The sequence below is a fragment of the Nicotiana sylvestris genome, chromosome 6 (assembly GCF_000393655.2).
Source record: "Nicotiana sylvestris chromosome 6, ASM39365v2, whole genome shotgun sequence".
NCBI lineage: Eukaryota > Viridiplantae > Streptophyta > Magnoliopsida > Solanales > Solanaceae > Nicotiana > Nicotiana sylvestris.
Window position 1 is genome coordinate 163,729,059 of NC_091062.1, and position 24,434 is coordinate 163,753,492.

Consider the following 24,434-nt stretch of genomic DNA (forward strand, 5'->3'; position numbering starts at 1 on the left):
TATGATCATCGACTTGGTTTTTTATGCCCTTACGATCACGAATCTCAAGGTCAAACTCTTTCAGTAACAGCACCCAACGAATCAGGCGCGGTTTGAACTCCTTCTTCTCAATCAAGTACCTGAGAGCTGCATGATCAATATATACAATTACCTTAGAGCCAATGAGGTATGATCTGAACTTGTCGAATGCAAACACCACAACCAGCATCTCCTTTTCAGTCACAGTGTAGTTCAACTAGACTCCACTCAACGTTCTACTGGCATAGTAGATTGGGTGCATTAGCTTGTCTTTCCGCTGTCCCAACACTTCCCCCAATGCATAATCACTGGCATTACACATGAGTTTGAATGGTTGCTCCTAGTCGGGGGCAACAATGATGGGTGCTATGACTAGCCTCTTTTTCATCTCCTCGAATGCTACCCTGCAATCATTAGAAAACAAGAAAGGGTGATCTTTTTCTAACAACTTACAGAGAGGGTTGACAATTTTTAAGAAGTCTCTTATGAATCTACGATAGAAACCGGCATACCCGAGGAAGCTCCTGATTGCCTTGATTGAAGTGGGGGGTGGTAGCTTTGCTATCACGTCAACTTTAGCACGATCCACCTCAATTCTCTTACTTGATACCCGGTGTCCTAAGACTATGCCCTCTTGTACCATGAAATGACACTTCTTCCAATTAAGTACCAAGTTAGTCTCAATACTTCTTTTCAATACTCGGGTCAGATTTATAAGGCACTCGTCGAATGGGTTTCCCACCACTGAGAAATCATCCATGAACACCTTCATTATGTCTTTGACCATGTTAGTGAATATGTCTATCATACACCTTTGGAATATGGCGGGTGCATTGCATAGGCCAAAGGGCGTCCTCCGAAAAGCATAAATGACATGTGGGCATGTGAAGGAGGTCTTCTTTCTGTCCTTTGGTGCAATGGAGATTTGATTGTACCTTGAGTACTCATCCAAAAAACAAAAGTGGGACCTCCCTATCAGTCTGTCAAGCATCTGACCAATGAAGGAAAGTGGGAAGTGGTCTTTCCGGGTGGACAAATTCAATTTACTATAGTCCATGCAAATTCTCCAGCCTGTGATGGTTCTTGTAGAGATCGTCTCATTGTTATCTTTTTGACCATCACCATACCACCCTTCTTAGGAACACATTGCACCGGGCTAACCCAGTTGCTGTCAGAGATGGGGAAAATGATTCCCGCATCCAACCACTTAATCACCTCTTTCTTCACCACTTCCTTCATGTTGGGATTCATCCTTCTTTGGTGTTCCCTGGAAGGCTAGAGCCCCTCTTCCAGCAGAATTTAATGCATACAATATACCGGGATGATCCCCTTAATGTTTGCCATGGTCCACCAAATGGCAGTCTTGCACTCCTTGAGTACCTGCAAAAGTTGTTGTGCCTGCACATCTAACAAACTAGATGAGATAATAACAGGTAATGTGGAGTTAGGTCCTAGGAACTCATACTTGAGATGGGCGGGTAGTGGCTTCAACTCCAGCTTTGGTGGTTCTTCTATGGATGGCTTGGTTGGAGGAGTTTCTCTGTTTTCTAAGTGCAGGGGCTCGAATTCAATTGTTCTATCTCAGAACCCTCTGCCCTCTAAAGCCAGCACCCATTCTGCCAATTCTTCCCCATTCACCTCATCTATATTTACCATACATGTAGCAAGAGGGTCCTCAATAGTCAATGTTTCATCATCTGCTTCTACGATTACATACACGTCATCAATAAGAGAGCAATTGGCGAATTCACTTAGTCGTTTCATTGATTTCTGCACATTGAACTTTATTTCCTCATCGTTCAATATCATCTTGAGCTCCCCAGTTTCTCAATCAATGAGAGCTTTCCCTATGACCAGGAATGACCTTCCCAAAATTATGGGAATTTCCTCATCCACCTTGCAATCTAGAATCACAAAATCTGCAGGGAACACAAATTTCCCTACCTCTGAATCAACACATCATCCAGGATACCAGAGGGTCTTTTCACGGTTCTGTCAGCCAGCTGTAATAACATATAAGTGGGTTTTGCTTTTCCAATCCCCAACCTCTTACAGATCGCCAGGGGCATAAGATTTATGCTAGACCCCAAATCACAAAGTGCCTTGGCAAAGGCAAAGTTACCAATAGTGTAGGGAATTGTGAAACTCCCTGGATCAGACAACTTCTCAGCAACTGGTCTAGTCACCACAACACTGCAGGTCTGAATTAGAGTCACTGTGGCCAAGTTTTGGAAATTGAATTTTTGGGACATCAAGTCCTTCATCATTTTTGCATAACCAGGCATCTCCTTCAAATCATCAATTAATGGAATATTTACCTGGATCGGTTTCAGCATCTCCAAGAATTTCTTGTATTGTTCCTCTTTTTAGTACTTAGCCAGCCTCTGTGGGAATGGTGTTGGAGGTCTATTCTTTCCAATGATTTGGGTATTCTCTTTGTCAGACACCACCTCAACTAGCGGTTCCTGGGCTATCTCAGCTTCTTTCTCAACCTCAATCTGTGTGTTTGTTTCTTCCTGGGTAGGTTGTACTGTCACCTCTGTCAGTTTCGTTGAATTATCTAGCTTAATGGGCACTGGTACAAGTGTCTCAGCCTGTCTGCTTTCTCGAGCCCTCCCTTGCTCCAAGTCAACACTGCCATTAGTTGCTTCGGGCCTTGATCTTTTGGATTTATCTGAGTGTCTGCAGGCAATGTCCCATGAGGATACTTATTCATATCGATATCTGGCCCATCTGCACTTCAATATTCTTTATAGATGACTCATGTGCATCTACCCTTTCACTCATTTTTGCATTTGACCCAATAACCTACTGCATCATTGCCTCGAGTCTAGCAAACCCATCTTCCTGTCTTCCACCATGCTACTGCTGAGGAGGATGATAACTCTGCTGCTGATTTTGATTGTTGTATCCCTGTGGCCTTTGGTAAGGTGCCATATTATTGTGAGGTCACATACCTCCCATATTTCTATTATTGAGTTGTGGCTGGACTGGCCTGTATGGCTGATTTTGTTGGCCCCAATTTTGACCACCCTGTCTCTGGCCTCCATAATTAGACACATAATTCATGTCCTCGGGGTAGTGATGATGATCACTTTCTGCATTCCATTGGTTAACAATTGGCTGACTAATGCAGGATGTGCATAAGCCCCTATTGGTAGTATCTACGATGTGTACCTGCTGCTTCTGCCCTGACTCTTCCACCTTTTTGGTGAGTATACTCATCTATGTCATTAATGTGGCCATATTTTCAGCAAGAGTCTTGGATAGATCTAAGATCACTGAGTGAACTACTGGATTGATAGGTGCATTCCTGGTTGTCCACTCCAAATTCTGTGTCATCTTGTCAAGCAGGCTTTGACTTTCTCTCCATGTTTTGCTCAAGAATGCTCCACCAGCTGAAGCATCAACATTAGACTTCACGCTATCTGTCAAACCCATGTAAAACCGCTGCCCCAACATCTGATCTAGAATACCATGGTGCAGACATATAACCAATATCCCTTTGAATCGTTCCCATGTTTCTTGCAGTGTCTCCATTGATTTATGTTTGAAGCTCAAAATTTCATCAATTTGTTGAGCAATATTGTTGGGTGGATGAAACTTATTCACAAATTGATTGACTAACTCCTCCTAAGTCGTTATGGAATTAATGAGGAGTGAGTTTAGCCAAGTCTGGGCAACTCCTGTCACTGAGAATGGAAATAACAACAACTTTATTGCTTCCTAAGTTACGTTGGGTTGTTTTTGAGTTTTGCAGATTGACAGGAAATTCTTCAAGTGTTGTTGAGGATCTTCAATGTATGACCCCGAAAATAGTCCTTTATTTTGCAACAAGTGCAGCATGTTGTTCATGATTTGAAATGACTTGGCTGTATCTGCGGGACTAATATTGATGTGGTAAAATTCTCTGTTGTGGGTTGTGCCCAGTCATATAGAGCAACCTCTGGCACAAGAGGTACCACTGGCGCCAATGGCGCAGCTGGGTCTAACACATTATCCCCCATGTTTGGTTCGAGTTGTTCAGTTGATTGTTGTTGTTTGTTTTTCCGGTTGGCCTTATTTAAGGCCTTGAAAACTTTCTCGGGATCTGGTAATGCTTCAAATACTTCACTAGTTTTCGATGAGTATCTTGGCATGCACTTATACAACCAAATCAACAAACGTTAAAATTTCAATGTATAGATTAAAAATAAAGAAAACTGACTACACTAAGAATTTTTGTATTTCTTTCAATTATAATTGATAACACCGTTAATTCCCCAGCAACGGCGCCAAAATTTGATCACACCCAACTATGCCTTATAAAAAGGACAAAGCGGTCGCTGCAAATATAATCCGAGTATTTAGCCCAGAGTCGAATCCACAGGAATTAACCTACCAATTACTCTTGTTAGACTCACTAAATTCTTCGTAATCAACTTCCTAGATATTTTGAATAACAATTGGAGATGTTTTTACTAACTATAACTGAATGAAAGCAAGTAAGCTAAGAGCTAACTATGACTGGGTTGTATGTAAGTAAGAAAAGGATCTAAGGTTATGATTTTCCCTATTGATGGAATCCCTTCCTGTTATGTTTTGCATAGAATTGCCTAGGGGTGTCAAATGGGCGGGTTGGGTCAATTTTGGGCGGGTCAAAATGGGTTGATTTGACCCGCCCAAAAATTACTTGGGCTAAGATGGGTTGGGTCAAAATGGGTTAAAATTCGGGTCATAACCCAACCCGCCCAACTCTTATTAAACTTTAATTAATATATGTTATTTTCTTATAAATTGTATAATTACTAAATAAGGATTTTTTGCTTTTGTTATGGTCATATTTAAAATATTAAACAAAAAATAAAATTATTTCTCAGATATTTTGACAAACTTACTCATGGATCAATTTGGGCTAAAAATTAGCCCAACTTTAATTGGATTGAGATGAGTTGGGTCAAGATGGGCTAAGTTCAATAAATGGGCGGGTCAATAACCAACCCAACCTTGGACGGGTTGGGCGGGTCATTTGGGCTTGGGCCAAATTTGACAGCCCTAGAATTGCCTAATCGCCTCTATCGATCATGAGCACTCTTACTACCATAAATCTCTCCCGAGTAATTACAATAATTTACTAGACTCACTCTCCCGAGTTATGCTAGCTACTTTTATTACAGCTCACTTAAGATTGCACCCAAGACTTCGTTATCCATAATCCCGCCTTTAAACCCTCGGTTATTGATCCCTCATATACTTTGGGAGTGGTGTTGTTCAACAATTACCTAAATATGTACTCTCTCCCGAGTAATACATACTAAATAGGCACAACTAATTGAGGATCCTATAAATTAACTACAACAAGAACGTAGTTGAACAAATAGAGATTAAGCCGGACAAACTATATTAACATAACACGAAGTTCATCCTTCAACAGGTTCCATCAAAACCCTAGACTAAATATTTAGCTACTCATAGCAAAGCAAGATAAAACAACAAAAGTATTCATAATGTGCAAATAAAGATAATAAAGAGAAGATTGAAAACTCTAATGGTTGATTGCTCTTCTCACACTTGTTCTTGCCTCCAATTCAGTCTAAAAACCTTGATAATATCCCTTTGGGTGAGTTGGACCTCTTATAGGTTAAGTGGAATCACCCTCGAACTTCCAAGTTTACCCCTGAAACTATACAATCCGAACTGGACTAGCGCGGCCGCGCTCGTACCCGCGCTAATGGCCGCGCATATAGCATAGTATTCTGTCTTGAGGTTCTGGACTAGCGCGATCGCGCTAATGGTCGTGCTAAGCTGGTCATCATTTTAGCTCATCTTTTCTCTCTTCTTTCACACGCACTCAGCTCCGAGGGGCTTCTTATGCTTCGATTTAGCTCAAAACACTGTCCTAAGTCCTCATACGCGCAACTCGCTCCTGCAAAATATGAAATTCACAATTAGAGCCTATTTATCGTCATTTAACTATCCTAGAACAGTGAAACATAGTCAAGCTGGGGCATAAACAGTCGCCAAATTACGTGAATCTAGCCTATTATCAACTTCCAAATTAAAAAAAGCAGATTAAATGACATGATATCATGCATCTGGGCTGAATGTAATACCGAATTCTTATCTCTGTGTAGCCAAATTTGGCTGAATATGCCGGGTCCCCGTGATTTGATTTAATTGAACTAACCGCATTATAATCAATTAGAAGTCCCATTATGGGTGTGTTTGGTATAACGAAAAATATTTTCAGTGGAAAATATTTTTTTGGAAAACAAGTAGTAATCTTATTCATTTTCCGGTGTTTGGTACGCAAATTATGGAAAATGATTTCTCAAGAGTATTCATAAATAATTTAGATATAATAAACATGAAGTCATAAACTTTCAAACAAACAACCTTCCGAACCCACAAATTTCATAAACTTTTGAACCGTTAAACTTTCAAATCGCAGAATTTCGAGCCCGTAAACTTTATAATTTCTAAACCCGTAAACTTCCAAACATATAAACCTCCAAACTCATAATTTTGGAACTTGTAAAATTTTGAGCCTTTAAACCGATAAATAATAAAATTAAAACTGAAAAATATATTTAAATTTTTTTTTTCCGGGGGGTGGGGTGGGGGAGTAAAACGAAAAAATAGAAATTTAAATTACAAATTTTTTTTTGTGCGGGTGGGGGAGGTTGGGGGTTGGGGGGGTTGGGGTGGGTGGTGCAGAAAAACGAAAAAATAGAAATTTAAAATTGCAAAAAAATAAAATTAAGGTAAAAAATAATTTGGGGTGGAGGGGTAGTAGGGTGGGCGGTAACGTAAAAACTGAAATTTAAAAAAAAAAAAATCTTTTTTGGAGAGGGGGTGGGGTGGGTTGGTGAGGATGGGGAAAGTTGAGAAGGAGTTTTGGAAAATGTTTTCCCTTCTCTTGATAAGAAAAATATTTTCCAAAACATTTAAGCCAACCAAACATGAGAAAATTGAAAAACAATTTCCTTCGTACCAAACACACCCTATATATACTGTATTTTGAAATGAAAAATTTAAATTTGTGAAGATACAAGGACATGCATATCAGCTTTTCGAAGTGCCGCTTATTGAAAGCAGCAAATGGCACTCAAACCCAATAATGGTTTTATTAATTAACATGTTTAATTAGTCTAATATTTAAACAACATAGTCTGACCAAGGTTCATCAATTGAATGTTTGATGTCATCGTACTCTTGATATAAAGATTAGGCATAATACATAAGTGGGCCCTTCAATTTGGTCTTTTTTGTCACTTGAACCCCTAAACATAAAGTTGTTTCTATCAGACACTTCAACTAAATCCTTTATGTGCCAATTAAACCACATTGTGATTTAATTGGCACATAAAGGATTTAGTTGAAGTGCCTGATAGAAACAATTCTATGTTTAGGTGTCCAAGTGACAAAAAAAACAAGTTTAAGGGCTCACCTATGTATTCCGCCTAAAGATTACCTTCAGTAATTAGGACAACCGGAAGCCATACCGACAATCCACATGGCAAGTGCTTGGTTTTTCCTTTATTTACTGTATATGCACGGGCAATGTTGATATAGTATAATTTAACCGACTTTAACAAGTCATTAATATTTCTTCAAGTTACCAATTAAACGCTTATTGCAGAGAAATAATAATATACTATCACGTTGGTTTGGTTCATATGCGAGTGTCGGTCATCGGATCTTTATATGATAAGCCCGTTTGATGAAAATCCTGGGTCCGCTATTTACAAGGACTCATGACAAGGCCACTTAAGTTGTTTATATTGGCCAGCTCTAATATGGTGCTTAAACTGAAGGATCAAACTAGTTGTGTCATATATTGAAGCAACTTGAACATGCATGATAGGAGTGTGTTATCTAAAGAGCTAAAAATGCTAGGACTAAGACACAAAAGACAACCTTAACTAATTATCAAAAGACAACTAACCAAAAATAAGATATGAAATTTATCAATGCTTGCACATTATTTTTTTGACATTGTTATTAATGGAAGTGTTTCCAAGAATATAATACTGCTGATTACTAATATATACCTTTCACAGAAAATATTACCAGTTATTGTTACATTAGTTCCAACTATGCTTTCCGCAAGTGTGGTATTATTCAATGTTTCTATTACTATCAATTACTCACTCTATCTCAATTTATGCGGCACCATTCAAATCTCGAGAGCTAAATCTTTGATCGTGAATTCGGATATAAAATTTTTAAATTATTATTTGAAATAATATTTACATATTTAAAAATTACTTTAAACAAATACTATAAGTCATAATAAGTTATAATTCAATATATTCACGTAAAAAATAAATCCTGACATCATCTTAAGTGATCCTTTATCATGTGGTCATTTACATGTGTTTAAAAGAAATTATTGTTTCATCTTCAACAGGATCCGTGGAGCAATGGTAGCGTGTCTGACTCCAGATCAGAAGGTTGCGTGCTCGATTCACGTAGGGTTCAATCCTTCCCGATTCATACAAGATTCTCTACCTTTTGGTTTCACAATTTCGTTTTCATTTCCTTTTTCTTTTCTTTGGCTGGAGGTATTGTTTAATCAAAAAATGAGATTTCGGTCAAAACTTTAATTTTAGAAGAACTCGGGTTACTGATAATCAAAAGTATATATGAAAGAGAGTAATTTTACTAGCAATAATATAATCAGAAGAAAACAAATAAACCAGTATATTCAGATAGTTTTCCGTGTCTTACAATTGACCCACTCTCCCTCTTTTATAGCTATTTTGGGATATGCATTTTGCCTTTGGCATAATAAGGCCATTATGGACAATTAAAGATATTAAATGCTATGTTACATAATCATTGCATTTAATACAGATTCTCTAATGTTTTTAGTATTTAAGGCTCAATAAATACTGTATTTATACTCCCATGTAGTGTCAGATTCATTCCCTTAATTCTTGTACTTAAATAAGTACGAGCGCTGAGTCTTTTACATAACCGCTCGTGCCTCTTCCTTTGTCTCTGCTCGTATCTGTTGCAACTCGTGCCTTTTGCTAGTTGTAACTCTTTGACCAGTCTAGGTGTCATGACACGTCATCTTTACATCACTTTAATATGTAAACTCAATTTTTCCCAATACAGATAGTCCCCCCACTTGCCATTTATTCATCGATTGAATATTTGGGAAGTGAATTTCATTAAAAATGAGGATTTTTGTCACCATTAATGCTATGACAGAATCGATGCTTTAATTATCAATTCCATTTAATACTCTTCACACGTGTCATCTTTTTATTAGTTCTGCAGTTTTGCAACTCTTTTTAAGGCTTTTTCACGGCTCTACTATTCACGAAGCGTCAGTTATCATTATTATGGTCCTTCCATCATTATACCTTTTCCTTTGGCGGTTGCTTATCAGTATAAATATAACTTCCCTCTTTGTCTTTACCACATAAAGTTTTCTAAACATCCAATTTTCTCAAATCTCTTTTTGCTTCTTCATCGTATCATCATGTCTTCATCAAACCCTAACCCTAGAAGGGTCCCCATAGTTGATAACTTCCCTGATATCCCCAGTAGGAGCAGAAGAGAAGGTAGGCTTTGTAAGATCTTCATCCTTGCGTGATTCTTCCCTTCCTTCGCCTAATTCTAGCCTTTCTTCTAGAACTAGAGGTTCCCTTTCACACATATCTTCTTCTAGAGGTAAGGAATCTTCTGAACCTCTTCGTGAACCTCTAGTAGAGGAGATAGTTCCCGTGGAACTATCTTTCTATAACGATAGAGAATCTCTTAGAGATCAAGTATCTTCTTTAGATCACGTCGATATCTATCCCACTCAAATCACTGAAGGGTTGATTTCTTTAGTTCGCAAAGACTACCATTGGGATCATGACTTTCCTATCATTATTCCTAATCCGAATCAAAGAATTACCTCTTACTTAACCGGATTTTCATTTGTCTATACGTACCCTCACTTTAGGATTCAAACCTGCTATTGATCTTGTTATTCTCGAGTTCTGTCGTTTCTTTGATGTTTGCTTAGGTCAAATTAGCACAATAATATGGAGGGCTGTCGCCTGTTTGAGGCATTTGACCAACACAACCAGTGTGCCTTTTACTTTCCCGCATCTGATTCACCTTTACTCCCCTAGAATCTTTCGCAATGGTGTTTTACACTAGTAGCCAGGAGCAAAAGAGTTCTAGTTAGCCCTGAAGATGACAAAGACCGTGGCTGGTATGCCAGGTTTGTTGCTGCCCCTACTGTTGGTTTAATGGGTGATGAGAACGTTCCCTTCCCTGAGAAGTGGAATTTTGCACGTGAGTCTTCTAACTTTCTCGTGCCTTTTTCTTCAATTTTGTTGATTTTTCTAATTTTTGCCTTTCTTTTTCAGCAACCATGAGAGTTGTAGAAGATGTTCCCAATTTTCGTGATTGGGTAGACAAGCTATTGAAAATTGCACCAATGGATGGTAGATCTTGGAAGACCATTTCCCAATGCTTTGGTTGGAAAGTAAAAACTCATGGTAAGAGCTTTTATCTTACATATATTTTTTTATTTCTCTGAACTAATTTCAATCCCTCTTTCTATCAGGATTTGCTATTCGAGGAGTTACTGCTGAGGCGGTCACGACTTCTCATATCTCTTTGGAAAGGGCCCAAGAAATAATCTTGGGTTATTCATCGAAAAGAAAAGCCGTTAATGACCAAGGCTCTGAAGAAAAGAAAGACGGGGGCTATTTGATAATAAGGCCACGGGCTCGAAGACGCATCATTTCTGATGATGAAGAAGAAGCATACCCCCGCCGTTCCATTCCCCTTACCGAGTCTATTGAAGCCCCGGTAGTGATTCTTGATGATGATGTTGCTCCCGTTGCTGCTCATGACTCTGTTGAGCAGTTTTTTATCAGCAAGTTTGGTGGTAAAGGCTTAGGCCTAGTTTTGGATGAAGCACCTCTGGCTTCTTTTTCTACACCTGTATCTATGACTCCTTCTTTGCCGATCTCGGCTGTTTCCGTTCCTCCCCAGACTCTCTTTACTACTTCCACTATCCCTCTTTCAACAATTCCTCCTCCAATCATTCACCGTGCTGAAGTTGGCTCCTCAAGTAGGAGTGATGCTATGAGTCAAGTGATCATTGAAGTCCCTGCTGAGGGTAATCTCTTAAGGAAATCGGGTCAAGCAGATGTATGGCTAAAGCCCTTAATTGGACCAATTGAAAGAGCCAAGCTAGAGAGCCATAGCTCCTTGACTTTGATGAATGATATTGTGCACGCTTCTTTAAAGGTATTCCCCTTCTCTTTTTTCCTTTGCTGTGCTTTAAAATTTTCCTATCTTTGAGATTCTCATTTCCCTTCCTTTTTCTTTTTTTTAAGGCCAATCTCATCGACATGGAGATGATGAAAAGGGTTGCCCTCTCAGAGCAATTAGTGTGTGATTCTCAATTAGAGGCGTGCAATTGGAAGGAACAGTATGAAAGCCTTCAAATTGATGTGGAGTACTTAGAAGAAAGTAAGAGTACCTTGGAGTAGCAAGTACGGGCCTTGACTTCAAAGTTGGAAGTTGAAAAGGCTTCCTCAAGTAAAGCGGATAAAGAAAAGGCTCGTCTTGAAACCTCTTTCTCCGAGCAGCTGTCCAAGGCAAGTGAAGAGATTAGAGAGTTGAAGGCTCTTTTGGATGAGAAATAGTCTTATGCTGGAGAGCTCGTGCAGAATTTGACTCAAGCACAAGAAGACCTCCGAGCTTCTTCTAATAAGGTTTGTGCCTTGGAAAGTTCTCATGCCTCTCTTCAAGCTTCTTACACTTCTGCCTTGGCTGAAAATGAGAAATTAAAGAATGAAATTGCTGACTGGGAAAGGGATTATGAAATCCTTGAGGATAAATCTTCCATTGAAGTGAGTTGGGCATTTTTGAATTCTTGTCGTGATACCCTAGTTAAATCTAGCCAAGAGACTTTTAATTTGGAATCTGAGTTAGCTAAAATTAATGAAACTATTGAGAAGGCTCAGCAAACTCAAGATTTTCCTTCTCTCATGGCCGAAGCTTCCGTGAATGTTGAAGTTGATACGGGTATCCCAACTCCGTGCTGAAGTTGATGCACCTACTTCAGTTCCTACATCTTCTTAGTGATAAGTTTAAGTCATTTGAATTTCTTTTTGTTGTTTTTTTTGGAAACATTGTGGTAAAACCCTTGGTCTCATTTAAGGGTTTGTTTGGAAATTCAAGTCCCCAGACCTTTCATGGGGCAATTTGTATAAACAATTCGCAGTTTATGACTAAGTTCGTACTTAGTCTTAAGTTTTTTAATAGTAAGAAGTTTTCTCATTACTATCTTGAACTTCCGTTTAGTTTATTCTTGCCTTTATTTCTAAGGACTTATAAAATAATTTGCACTTTTATTCTTTAAAAATGCTTCTATTAACTTGATGAATATTTGCATTAATCATGAATTTATAAAAAAGGCCCTTTTATATTCGACACTTAATGAAGAAGACGTCTCAACATTATAATGGTGTTAACATACGATAAAAGAAAGGAATACACATGTTTCTTTGAAATAACTTTGACAAGTTTTTATTTGAACTTTGTCTAGTTTTGAATAACACTTTACACGTAATTAAATTACATCTATAACTTTCTCATAACTGTTTTTCTTGTAACAGATTTAAAAAAAATAAACACGAGGTTTTTATCTATAATCCATTTCAGTACATAGCCTTTACCCTAACTATGGTAAGGTAATAAACACGAGGTTTTTATCTATAACCCGTTTCAGTACATAGCCTTTACCCTAACTATGGTAAGGTTTTTCTTTGGCCTTAGCTCGTGACTTTACTCTGTACTTCATTCAATGAGTAAACTTTTCAGGGCTTGATCTCCTTTGCCTTCCCTATACACATGCCCGTGTATATTATGTAGTCCCCCAAGTGTTTGAGCGTTGAAGTATGAAGCCTCGAGCACTTGATTATTCCTTTTATTTGGTCCTTTCCCTGTAAAGGAAAAACATACGGGACTCGGAGGTGCGATTATAGATGAAGACTGCTTAACCCGTTTGAATTTCTATCAGAATAATTGTAACCCTAGGCCAGGAAGTTTAATTTATTCCACGTGCCTTGCAGGTCGTGACTCATCATTTAGTACGGGTTAGCATTTTGCATATCATCTAAAATCGTTAGTAAAATTTTAACAATTTAAAAATTAAATTTTAAAATATGGATACCTGACCGTGGGTATTCTTCAGAAATAATATCTCTTTAGATGAACAACATTCCAATGTGACAGAAGTATCTTGCCATCCATTGTTTCCAGCTCGTATGCTCCTTTACATGCAATATCATGAATTCTATAGGGTCCTTCCCATGTTGGACTTAATTTCCCCGAGTTAGCTACCTTCGTAGATTGAAAAACCTTTTTGAGCACGAAGTCCCCAATTTTGAAGAATCTGAGGCGTGCTTTTCGGTTGTAGTATCGTTCTATGACCTGCTTCTGTGCTGCCATTCTTATTAGTGCAACTTCTCTTCTTCCTTCAAGTAAATCAAGATTTACACGCATTTCCTCGTCATTAGATTCTTCTGTCGCCTGTGTGAATCGTGTACTCGGTTCTCCTATCTCAACTAGAATTAAAGCTTTAGCTCCATAAACCAATGAAAATGGTGTTTCTTCTGTATTTGTTTTTGCTGTTGTGCGATATGCCCATAAAACACCAGGTAACACTTATGGCCAATTACCTTTGGATTACTCTAAACATTTCTTTAAATTGTTGATAATGACTTTGTTTGTTGACTCAGCTTGCCCATTACCCACCGGATGATAAGGTGTGGATGTAATCCTTTTGATTTGCCAACTTTGAAAGAACTTTGTGATTTGAGCGCCTATAACCTGAGGGTCATTATCACACACGATTTTCTTTAGCACACCGAATCGACATATGATATTCCGCCAAATGAAATATCTAACTTCCTTTTCTCGTACTTGTTTGAATGCTCCTGCCTCCACCCATTTAGTAAAATAATCAGTGAGTACGAGCAAAAAAATTTACCTGACCTTTTGCTTGTGGTAGTGGACCCACGATATCCATCTCTCACTTCATAAATGGCCACGGTGCAATGACTGGATGTAGTAACTCTGAAGGCCTATGCATATTATTACTGTACCTTTGGCATTTATCACATTTAGCCAAGAAACTTTCCGCTTCTTCTTCCATTTTGGGCCAATAATAACTTGCCCTAATTAAGGTTCTTACCAATAACCTTCCTCCTGTGTGATTCCCACAATGCCCCTCGTGTATTTCTCTCATTACATATTCCGTCTGAGAAGGTTCGAGGCATATTGCTAAGGGACCACTGAACATTTTTCGGTAAAGATTGTCTTGCTTTAAGCAATACCGAGCAACCTTTTTTGAAGACGCATGAGCTTTTTTCTTATCTTCAGGACCATACTGCAAAAAGCAATAATCTCGTTCCTCCAATCCCAAGTTAAGTTATTAAAATTTACCTCATTCTTATCGAGGTCGAGAAGTGAATGAAACAAATGAACAACTGAAGCATTTTCATTGCTTGCCACGTCTGCCGCAGAAGCAAGATTAGCTAAAGCGTCGGCTTCAACTTTTTCATCCCTTAGTATTGGTGTTACTTTCCAGGTATGAAATTGCTTTATCAAATCTCGTACCTTTGCTAAGTATTGTTGCATCCTTTATTCCCTGGCCGTATAAGTCCCCAACATTTGATTAACTACGAGCTGTGAATCGCTTTTGATTATAATCTTATTTATGCTGAGTTCTCGTGCCAGTCTAAATCTGCAATCACAGCTTCATACTCTGCCTCATTGTTAGTTATAGAGTGAAATTTTAGGGCTTGTTGAATGGTTTCACCCGTAGGTGGTACCAAAACAATCCCTAAACCAGCACCCTTTATGTTAGATGAACTAGCAGTAAACAAGGTCCAAGTTCCTGGGTTAGCTCCGTTGAACACCTGCAACTCTTTTTCTGCTTCTAATTGCATCCCTTGGCTAAAATCAGCGTCGAAATTAGCTAACACTTGAGATTTTATAGCAGTTCTAGGTTGGTAGGTGATATCATATTCACTTAATTCTATAGCGTACTTAGCTAACCTACCTGACAATTCATGCTTATGTAATATATTGCGTAATGGATAAACAGTTACTACAACAATAGGATGACATTGAAAATAAGGCCTTAATTTTCTAGATGTCATGATTAATGCAAGTGCAAGCTTTTTCAACTGAGGGTACCGTATCTTCGCATCTAACAAAGATTTGCTAACATAATAGATCGGAGATTGTTTACCTTGGTCCTCACGGACTAAAACAACAGTTACCGCTGCTTCTGAAACAACAAGGTAGATGAGCAGCCTTTCCCCAGCCTTTGGTTTTGCGAGCAATGGTGGATTTGATAAATATGTCTTCAAATTTTTGAGTGCCTGCTGACATTTCTTGTTCCATTCAAAGTGATCTTACTTTTTAGGAGCTGAAAAGAATTTAAAGCACTTTTCTAATGATTTAGAAATGAATCTTCCCAAGGCTGCAATTCTTCCTGTCAACCTCTGCACTTTTTTTTGCTTGAAAGCATATCAGGAATTTCTTCAATGGCCTTAATCTGTGCGGGATTCACTTCAATACCACGGTTAGAAACAAGAAAACCCAAAAACTTACCTGACTCAACACCAAATGCACATATCTCCAGATTTAATTTCATATTAAATTTGCATAAAATCTGAAATGTATCAGACAAGTGTGATATATGATCTTTCGAATGCTGAGTTTTAACGAGCATATCGTCTATATAAACCTCCATGGTTTTTCCCAGATGTTCTTGAAACATTTTAGTAACCAGCCTTTGATATGTTGCACCAACATTTTTGAGACCAAAAGGCATTACTTTATAACAGTAAGTCCCCCTGTCTGTTATGAATGAAGATTTTTCTTCATCTACCGGATCCATTTTGATCTGATTGTACCCTGAATATGCATCTAAAAAACTTAATAGTTCATGCCTTGTAGTAATATCAATTAGCTGATCTATATGTGGTAGTGGAAAAGAATCTTTAGGACAAGCTTTATTAAAGTCTGTGTAATCTACACAAACCCGCCACTTACCATTCTTCTTTGGAACTACGACAGTATTGGCTAACCAATTAGGATACTTTACCTCGTGGATGGATCCAATCTTTAGCAATTTTTGAACCTCTTCTTGAATCACCTGATTCTTGAAAGTTCCTTGCTTTCTTTTCTTTTGTTTGACAGGAGGGTACGTTGGGTCTTCATTCAATTTGTGAGTCATTACCTCCGGTGGTATTCCTGTCATGTCAGAGTGGGACCAAGCAAAACAGTCCACGTTAGTTTTCAAAAATTCAATTAACTTACCTCTCATGCCTTGGCTTAGAGTAGCCTCTACGTAGGCTTTCTTATCAGGCCATTGTTCAAATAACATCACAGCCTCCAGTTCTTCAATTGTTGTTTTGATATTTTCGTTTTCTTCTGGTTCTTGAATGGTATCAGGCCTTGAATCCATATCTGTCCGCCCTTGTTCAGTTGAGGTTTGTGCTGTGGTGCCCTCCACTATCTTCTATGATTGTTATTTTTCTTCTTTTTTCGTACTTGAATCTGTTACAGAATTGATGCTCCTGGATGTAAGTTGATCCCCGCGGATTTGACATATTCCCCATGGTGATGAAAATTTAATAACTTGATGTAAGGTTGAAGGAACGACATCCATTTCATGGATCTATGGTCTCCCAAGGATCATATTGTAAGTCATCTCCATATTTACTACTTGAAACTTTGTATCTTTGACAACTCCTGCTGCGAATGTGGTGAGTGTTACTTCTCCTTTTGTCACAATACTAGAATTATCAAATCCAGATAAAGTATGTGCCTTTGGTATTAATTTATCCTCAGCTTGCATCTCACGTAATACTCTTAGGAAAATAATGTTCATGGAACTACCTGGATCAATCAAAACTCATTTCACATTAGTATCATGTACAATTAAAGATATTACCAAGGCATCGTTATGAGGAGATAATACGCCATCTGCATTAGTATCACCAAATGTAATGATGTCTTCCTATAATACATGTCGCACCCGTTTCCCTTGGGTAATTGTGACTTTGGAAATTTTATTAGCTGTAGTGTATGTTACGCCATTGATGTCTTCACCCCCGCTTATAACGTTGACGGTCCTTTTTGGAAAAGGTGGTTTAAGGGGTTCTTGCCTATTCTTCATGTAAGCTTTCTTACCTTTCTCACTGAATAACTCGGCGAGATACCCTTGTTTTAATAAATGATCAACTTCACTTTGTAGAAATCTATAGTCTGCTGTTTTATGCCCGTGATCATTATGAAACTCATACAAATGATCAGGGTTGCGCCTGTTTGGATTCGATCTAATCTCTTTTGGCCACCATACCTTGTCACCCATGCTTCTCAAAACAGCTACGAGCTCGGAAGTGTTTACATTGAAATTGTAACCACCAAATCTCGCCTTCAAATTTCTATCATCATGTCGTGACTCATGGATGTTTCCGTCATTCCTAAATCTTGATGAAGAGCCTGACTCTCTACTCCTTGATTTGTGATCATACCTTTGATTATCCTATTTTGACCGTGAATCTTTTCCCGCAGGTCCCATGTATGGCTCATACCTATTTTTACCGGACCTTTTTTTGGTTTCCGCCCATCTAGAACTTACTTTTTCTGCTTTTTGGAATTGTGGAACAGTATCTTCTTCTATCCTTAGCTTCGTGCTATACCTATTGTAAACGTCATTCCATGTTGTAGCTGGGAATTCACGAAGACTTTCCTTGAGTTGCCTCGTAGCTTCTGAACTCTTTTCATTCAAATTACTTGTGAAAGCTATAACTGCCCAATTATCAGGTACACGTGGTAATGCCATTCTTTCACGTTGGAATCTGTCCACGAACTCCCTAAGCAATTCTGAGTCCCCTTGCTTGATCTTGAAAATATCTTCCATTCTTTTTTCGACTTTTTGAGCTCCCGAGTGTGCTTTGATGAAAGAATTTGCAACCTCAGCAAAAGAATTTATAGAATTTTCGAGTAAAAGGGAATACCATGTTAATGCACCCTTGGTGAGTGTTTCACCGAATTTTTTGACTAATACTGATTCAATATCCTGCTTGGTCAAGTCGTTGCCTTTTATGCCCATTGTGAATGCAGTCACGTGGTCTCGTGGGTCTGTTGTTCCATCGTATTTTGGAATATCAGGCATTTTGAATTTCTTTGGAATCGGGAGGGGAGCAACACTTGACTTCCAGGGTTGTTGCGAGTATTTATCCATATCTATCCCTTTTAATTACGGGCGACACCCCAGATATTTTCTCTATGCGGTCACTTTGCTCCTTGAGCTGTTTCTGCAATGTTAGTACTAAATTTTGTAAATCAGAATTGACTAAGTTACCTGGTTCTCCCTCCTGTGATTCGCTGGGGGTTCCATCGGTACCTGAGTTGACAAGCTCGGAACGAGGGTTCTCCAAAGTGTTGTTGTTTGGAGTGGGTATGGGTGGTGCAGTAGGTAACTGGCTAGCAAAATCCTCAAAAGCTTTACTGACCTGTGCAGCACTTAGTTTCTGCAAAGCTTCATCGATAGCTTCAACATTTTCAAATTGAGCGTTTCTATTTGTATGAGATCCATCAGGAGAACCTTCACGAGACCACCGAGGAGAGCCTCATGGAGAAGGGACCGGGGTTTGATTACCTTGTGGATTTCTCTGAAGTTGTTGGTTTCCTTGGTTTTCTTGAATGATATCATTGTTGTTCGACATGGTTGATGCAACAAGGAAAATTAAGCTAAAAGAGGGTAGATTATCATATTTCCGGCAACAGAACCAATTTGTTTAACCAAAACATGAGATTTCGGCAAAGCTTTAATTTTAGAAGAACTCGGGTTACTGATAATCAAAAGTATATATGAAAGAGAGTAATTTTACTAGCAATGATATAATCAGAAGAAAACAAGTAAACCAGTATATTCAGATAGTTTTTCGTGTATCTTACAATTGACCCACTCTCCCCCTTTTATAGCTATTTTTGGGATATGCGTTTTGCCTTTGGCATCATAAGGCCATTATGGACAATTAAAGATATTAAATGCTACGTTACATAATCATTGCATTTAATACAGATTCTCTAACGTTTTTAGTATTTAAGGCTCAATAAATACTGTATTTATACTCCCATGTAGTGTCAGATTCATTTCCCTTAATTCTTGGACTTAAATAAGTACGAGCGCTGAGTCTTTTACATAACCGCTTGTGCCTCTTCCTTTGCCTCTGCTCGTATCTATTGTAACTCGTGCCTCTTTACCAGTTGTAACTCTTTGACCAGTCTATGTGTCATAACATGTCATATTTACACCACTTTAATATGTAAACTCAATATTTCCCAATACAAGTATTCCAGTATTTATGGAAGTTTGTGGGCTTCTTTCCTTTCCTGAGCCATTTCCAATAAGTCTTGTCGTCTATTGTTTCCAATAAGTCTTCTCGTCTGACTAGTCATTAGTCATTAGCTCTTTATTCAATTTGGTTATTAATGTTTTCTTATGCGTTCGTGGTTCCGATCGATGACCGCTGGACAAGGAGAGAAAGGATGATAACTCGTGTGTTTAGTAGTATATGATTGCTGCTAGAAATGAATTGAAGTGCTTCTATACTAGCATAGAAAACGTGGGTGGGAGATATATAGTTTCTTGCTCTTCGTACGAGCTTAAGAACGATTTGCGTTGGATCACAAGAAAACAAATGATTCTCTGTTAAATAAATAATAAACAAAATTGGCTTTGAGGCGTGAAAATTGACTGTCCTTAAAGAGTTATCGCCTGTATACTAATTTAGAGAAAATACAAAACGATTCTCTTCAGGATACAACAAAGCCTGCAATAACACTTGTGATTTTCTATTCCATTTCGTTGGAATTCTTGTGTATTTATAGGCAACCAACAGACCCTTTTTGAAAAGATGTCTTATTTCACAAACAGACACGACTATTTATTCGAATTTTGAATTTAAAATTCAAATAAATTTGATTTTTCTGTTAAAAATAATTAACTTTAGGATCTCGTGCCTGTTGAGTCAATTTCGTGCCTGTTGAGTCAGTCTCGTGCCTATTGAGTCAAACTCGTGCCTATTGAGTCAATCTCGTGCCTGTTGAGTCAATTTCGTGCCTGTTGAGTCAATCTCGTGCCTGTTGAGTCAATCTCGTGCCTGTTATGCGCTATTTCATAATGATCAGTTCCGAGGCTAACAGGTACGGTACGAGAAAGAAACGTCGCACTTCCAACTTGCCAATAACAAACTATCTTACAATCCCCCACTAGTTTGTTATTTCACTTCATAACACTTGTGAATAATTGAAAGTATCTTTTACAGATTTGAACTTTCCTTTAGTGTAAGTATATTAAAGTTTTGACGAAGTTAATGGTATCTTAAGATTTGAACCACAAATCCTTGTGCCAAAACCGAAAGTACCACACACACAGTGTTATCTAGTAGCTTAGAAAATCCAGTATTCGCTTTAGCATGTTTACGGCCATGTGCTCATCCTGAATTCATGAATATTTACAAGATCAACCCTTTAAATCTTGCTAGAAGTGGCACCACTTCAATATTCATATAGGTGGAATTAGTTACTATGTCCGTGTTACTCCAGACATTAATAATTCCATTAAGATTAATCAACCTCTTCATGTAACAGTATGCACTTTGGAGTTTGTTTTTATGCCCCTGTTATAACAAGTATTTAACAACTCCTTAACTCCTCATATAACAGTAAGTAGTACAATAGAATTAGGGCTCCTAAAGAGAAGATCAGTGCTTAAACAATACAAGTAACTTGTTATTACCCATTGAACTTATATTGTTAGAGTGTATACTAACTCAAAGTGGGGTTCCTATTCCTTGTATTTAATTTAAGGGTCTCAGCCCCATCCCTCCACAAGTTTGTTGTACTACATCTCTACCTAATGGCTTCGTAAGTGGATCAGCCAAATTCTTATTTGATCTCACATATATTATAGCTATAGCTCCATTTGTAATTAATTCTCTTATATAAGCATGTCTCAAGCTTATATGTCTCGATTTCCCATTATATATTTTATTGTGAGCAACACACATTGTAGTCTCACTATCACAAAATATGAAAATGGCTGGCATAGGTTGTGGCCACAACTTTATATCAAGTAACATATTCCTCAGCCATTCTGCTTCTTTTCCAGCAGCTGCTAATGCAATAAATTCAGATTCCATAGTAGAATGGGAAATACATGTTTGTTTCTTGGATGCCCAACTAATGGCTCCACCGCCTAGAGTAAATATCCATCCTGATGTGGATTTATTATCATTAACACTTGTAATCCAACTTGCATCAGAATATCCCTCTAATACATTAGGAAAACCATTATAGCAAATGCCTAAGTGCTTTGTATATTTTAAATATCCAAGTACTCTACTTATTGCTTTCCAATGATCATTACCTGGATTACTGGTAAACCTTGAAAGTTTACAAACAGCAAATGCAATGTCGGGTCTAGTGCAATGCATTGCATACATCATACTACCTATCGCACTTGCATACTCCAACTGTGCTACTGCTCTTCCAGTATTTGCAGTTAGCTTAACACTAGAATCATAAGGAGTATTATACCCCTTTATTCCTAAATGACTGAATTTAGTAAGGATTTTATCTATATAATGTGCTTGTGACAAAGTCACTTGCTTGTTATCTCTTTTGACCTTGATTCCCAAAATAGTATCAACTTCATTTAAATCCTTCATTTTAAAAACTGAGGTTAGATACTTCTTGGTCTCGGTAATTCCTTGTAGATTCGTACCAAAAATCAGCATGTCATCGACATATAAACAAATTATTACTCCATATTCTTTTGTAAATTTAGAGTAAATGCACTTGTCTGCATTATTATGTACGAATCCGGTTGATAGTATTACACTATCAAATCTTTCATGCCACTGTTTAGGCGCTTGTTTAAGACCATAAAGAGACTTTATCAATTTACAAACTTTCTTCTCGTTTCCCGGAAGAACAAAACCTTCAGGTTGTTGCATATATATTTCTTCACTAAGGTTCCCATTTAAAAAGGCTGTTTTAACATCCATTTGATGTACGTAAAGATCATAGATAGAGGCCAAGGATAAAAGGACTCTAATGGATGTTATTCTTGCAACAGGAGCATATGTATCAAAATAGTCTATGCCTTCCTTTTGAGTGAAACCTTTTGCAACTAATCTTGCTTTGAAGGTTTGGACAGAACCATCTGTATTGTACTTTCTCCTAAAGACCCACTTACAACCTATAGGTTTTGATCCAAGAGGAAGATCAACCAAAACCCAAGTGTTGTTGGATATAATTGAGTCCATTTCATCATTAATGGCCTCTTTCCAAAAAGCAGCGTCTCTAGAAGACATTGCTTCTTGAAACGTCTTTGGGTCTTCTTCAACATTTAATACAATTGGAATTTGATTACAAACGTTTGTCCTATCTCCTTCAACAAGAAATACTATAGATTGTGAAGAAATAAAATCAGAACCAAGATGTTTTTCCTTTCTTATTCTTTGGCTTTTCCTTGGTTCTATCTGCATATCATCACTTCTTTCCTTAGTTTTAATAATTTCAGGAAGCGACAATTTATTAGCATCAATACGTTTTCCATTTATTTCAGTCATTTCATCAACATTGTCATTTATAAATCTATTTTCAATAAATTCAACATGTATAGATTCTATAATGACATTAGATTCTAGATCTAGCAGTCTATAAGCTTTGGAGTGTTGTGCATATCCTACAAAAACACTTTTAATTCCTCTAGGACCCAATTTTGTTCTTTGATGGTCAGGTACTCTATAATAGGATATACACCCCCACACTTTAAAATAATTTAAATTTGGTTTTCTACCATTCCAAAGCTCATAAGGCGAAATATGCATACTTTTTGAAGGTACTCTATTTAAAATATAACATGCAGTTAGTAGTGCTTCACCCCATAAATTATGTGGCAGATGTGCATTAAGTAACATAACATTAACCATATCCACCAAAGTTCTATTTTTTCTTTCCGCTAACCCATTTTGTTGAGGAGTATAAGGGACACTCATTTGATGTTTAATTTTCCTACTCCTTTGATTTTCCACAACAGACTTGTATTCTTTAAACTTTTGAAAAGCTTTGTCCTTAGTTCTAAGTATGTAAACATATGTAAATCTAGAGAAGTCATCTATAAAAGTAATAAAATATCTTTTGCCTCCTCTAGTTAATTCTCCATTTAATTCACACAAGTCTGAATGTATTAAATCTAATAGTTCTGTGGATCTTTCAACTTTACGAAATGGTTTCTTAGTCATCTTTACTTGTATGCAAATTTCACATTTTATATGTTGAGTTTTACATGAGATATAACCATTTTTGTACATATAATTCAAGGAGCCAAAATTTAAATGTCCTAGTCTAACATGCCATAAACAAAAATCAGACTCAACAATATAAGCAGAAACATAATTTATTTCATTAATACTCAATTTGAACATGCCGTTACAGTTATAGCCTTTTCCAACAAAAACTCCATTCTTAGACACTATTACATGATCAGACTCAATAACTATCTTGAAGCCTTTCTTTGACAGCAAAGCAGCGGACATTAAGTTTTTCTTCATATCAGGAACATGATACACATTCAGTAACGTCAACTTCTGGCCAGATGTGAAGTTAATCTCAATACTTCCTTTTCCAGCAACATCTGCCGCAACATGGTTTCCCATCAAGACTTGTTCAGAATCCTGCACTTCTGCATATGTCTTGAACATCTTCTTGTCATAACAGACATGAATAGTAGCACCCGAATCTAGCCACCAGTCTTGAGTATTTGTAGCAGCGGTAGCCACATTCAACTCTGTGACCATACCAATTTGCATTGCGGAAACCATGGCAACCAGTCCTTGGGCAGAATTTTCCACTACGTTTGCCTTTTCAGAATTTCCAGATTTTTTAATCTTTCCAGACTTTTCGGTATTGCCTGCATTGAAATTTATTCCTGTCTTTCTATATCTACAGTCCCGAATCATATGGCCTTTCTTTCCACAATGATGACAACTAAAGTTCTTTCTCTTTTTAAAAGAAGACTTTTTGGAAACTTTCAGATGTTTGTTCCCACTTCCTGAATCATTATGACTGACAAAATTGACTGCGGAATTTGAAGGCTGGCTAATAGCATCACGAGCACGAGTCTCACTTTCAATTTGAATGTGAGTACGAAATTGTTCCACAGTCATTTTATCCATAGAATGTAGTATTTTCTTTCTATAGTCATTCCAAGAGGAAGGCAATTTCGAAAGAATAACACCTATTTGAAGTGCATCAGGAATTTTAACTTCAAGATCACTTAGTTTTGATACTAAGATTTGCAGTTCATGAAT

General features: G+C 37.7%; 1 protein-coding gene across 1 annotated transcript; it reads right to left on the reverse strand.

Moving 5' to 3' along the window:
* Nucleotides 1–1,958: 1,958 nt before the first annotated feature.
* Nucleotides 1,959–2,354, reverse strand: LOC138871603 (uncharacterized). The gene has a single exon (XM_070149489.1). It carries the CDS (start codon nt 2,352–2,354, stop codon nt 1,959–1,961), a length of 396 nt encoding a protein of 131 aa, XP_070005590.1.
* Nucleotides 2,355–24,434: the final 22,080 nt, after the last annotated feature.